This window comes from Cyprinodon variegatus, unplaced genomic scaffold (genome assembly GCF_000732505.1).
Source record: "Cyprinodon variegatus isolate N-32 unplaced genomic scaffold, C_variegatus-1.0 Scaffold15, whole genome shotgun sequence".
Lineage (NCBI taxonomy): Eukaryota > Metazoa > Chordata > Actinopteri > Cyprinodontiformes > Cyprinodontidae > Cyprinodon > Cyprinodon variegatus.
Window position 1 is genome coordinate 474553 of NW_015150468.1, and position 2278 is coordinate 476830.

Sequence of the window (2278 nt, forward strand, 5' to 3'; positions counted from 1 at the left end):
TGGCACAAGGGTTTCTAGGCTCTTTACTGGCTTGTAGGGTTTGCTAGATCACGAAAAGAAAATATGAAAAAAGTAGAACCCTTTTTTTTTTATCCTTGTATTTTTAGAGACTAAAGATTTCCATGTTATTAGTTGGGAATGATGAGTCAGAACTTGGCACTGTGCCTTTTTTTTTTATTTTTATTTTTTTACTTGAGCTATTTTGAGGATCAAAAATTTTGTCTGTCAGTATCTTAACATTTAAGATACAGACTGACATTTCCATGCAAGCACACATGGCTGCCTATTTCTCAGTAATTTACCTGTTGAATTAGCTTGTAACATAACGCTTTCTGAAAAAATAACCTGGAAACATGGTGACATATTTGAGCTAGACCTTCCTCTAAACTATCAGCTAATCTAATGTGTTTGATCAATCTTTCCTAAAGTCTTATGGATTTAAAAAAAACAACAACAAAACAATCCCTTTTGAAGTGTGAAGGAAATGTACAAAAGAAACCCTATTATCAGAAAAAGGGAAATGCGTTTGTATTTATGTACATATATAATGAACTGAGAAAGCATAAATCCAAAAGTTTTAATGGAAAAATACTAGGCACTTCAGTGATTGTAGAATATAACAATGAAACACATTTCCAATTTGTAATAAAAACATTCAGATTTAATGTGGTTCCATTATTGGTAAACATACTAGCAAAAGCACATTAAAGAAATAGTAAAACAGACCTGTTCTCAGTCTTGTAGTTCTTATGCCTCATATCCTGTACTTGTATACGTCTAAATCAATTCCAAGGACTCAAACATTCGGTTATTTACCTATTTATACACACACTGACGTTTGTATGCAACATGGAGCCATATCTGATCACTTGTTATTTGAGCCAAACTATAAAATGTTGTCGTCTACCTGATCATGCTTTATGAATAATTGAAAAGTTCATTGTCAACATGCTTCTTTTTTTTTTTAAGAGGAGGTCTTCCATCTTCAAAGCCAAAAATGTTCAGGATATATCATCAAAATGACTTTATAAATACAGTTATTACATGAAAACATCAATCCTTTGTACTGCTATTAGCTGAAGGTTTCAATTTGTAGAAGTTTTGTTTTTAGGAAAAATATCAAGTTAAACTGCATTGCTGTTTGCTATTTAATTTTATTTAGAAAATAGCCAGAAGTTATGATTGGTTTGTTTTAATCTTTAAATTTTAAACGGTTACTTTTAATTCAGAAAATCCATTTATTGTCCCACAATGAGGAAATTGTGGTGTTACAGCCGCAAACACATTACAGCAAAAGTAGCCACACAAATTTGGACCTTAAAAAGGTGTAGACAAAATTTAAAACCTTTTACCAGTGGGGGAAAAAAATGGATGAGAAATGATTGAATGATTTAACAAAGAATACCCTTGTTTCACATGAGGTTGTAATAGCAAGCAATGTGTATTTTTGCTGCAATAAATGGATAGTTTTTAAAAAATAGAATAAATATATTAAAACCTTAGTCTAAAAAGTGGATTTGTTGCAATCATTTTAACTAATTCTGTTTTAAAGTTGAATAAATATATATATATGTTTTGAATGTGTTTTAATAGTACTTTAACAGCAGTCCTTAAACAAGCTCCATCGTTATGTATCTGAAATTTTTTATTTTTTTTCCCTCAGGATAATTGGGACGATGAAGAAGAAGAACAGGAGAAAAAAGTAGAGGTGAAGAAGGCAGGTAGGGCTTTGAAATTTATTTTATTTTATTGTGGCACATTCTGTCAAACCTCCTTCACCTTTTCAGTCCTCTGCTTTTTTAAAACTAAACAAGGTGATTTTCCTTTTTTTATTTATTTATTTTTTAATATTTATCAGAGACAAAGGTGTCAGAAAAGAAAAAGTTGTCTGAAAAGATTAAAGAGAAAGAAAACCAGTTAAGGAAGAAACAAGAAGAACTGAAAAAGGAAATGGAAAAGGTAAGTACTGTAGCGCTTTGTCTGTTTTACAGTAAAAGCTCTTGAATTTAAGTAAAGTAAATTTGATTTGTTATTCCAGCCAGAAGAACTTACTCCAGAGGAACAACTTGCAGAGAAGTTACGAGTTCAGCAACTACAGGAAGCAGCAGACTTGGAGTTAGCAAAAGATGCTTTTGGTGTTAATCCTGTCTCTGGAATTGATGCCATGTGTCCATCTTCCAAAGAAGACTTCACAGAATTTGAAAAACTGCTGAAAGAAAAGATAACCCAGTTCGAAAAATCAGTCCATTATTCAAGTTTCTTGGATTCATTGTTTCGG

The 2278-nt window shown here is 31.5% G+C and overlaps 1 protein-coding gene across 1 annotated transcript in view; it reads left to right on the forward strand.

Annotated features, from left to right (window-relative positions):
* Positions 1–2278, forward strand: part of eif3j (eukaryotic translation initiation factor 3 subunit J) — an 8162-nt gene that overhangs the window by 3580 nt on the left and 2304 nt on the right. The window contains 3 exon segments of the mRNA XM_015383978.1: positions 1664–1721; positions 1859–1959; positions 2039–2278. The exon segment at positions 2039–2278 is cut by the window's right edge and continues 10 nt beyond it. Coding sequence (XP_015239464.1) covers positions 1664–1721; positions 1859–1959; positions 2039–2278 — 399 coding nt within the window.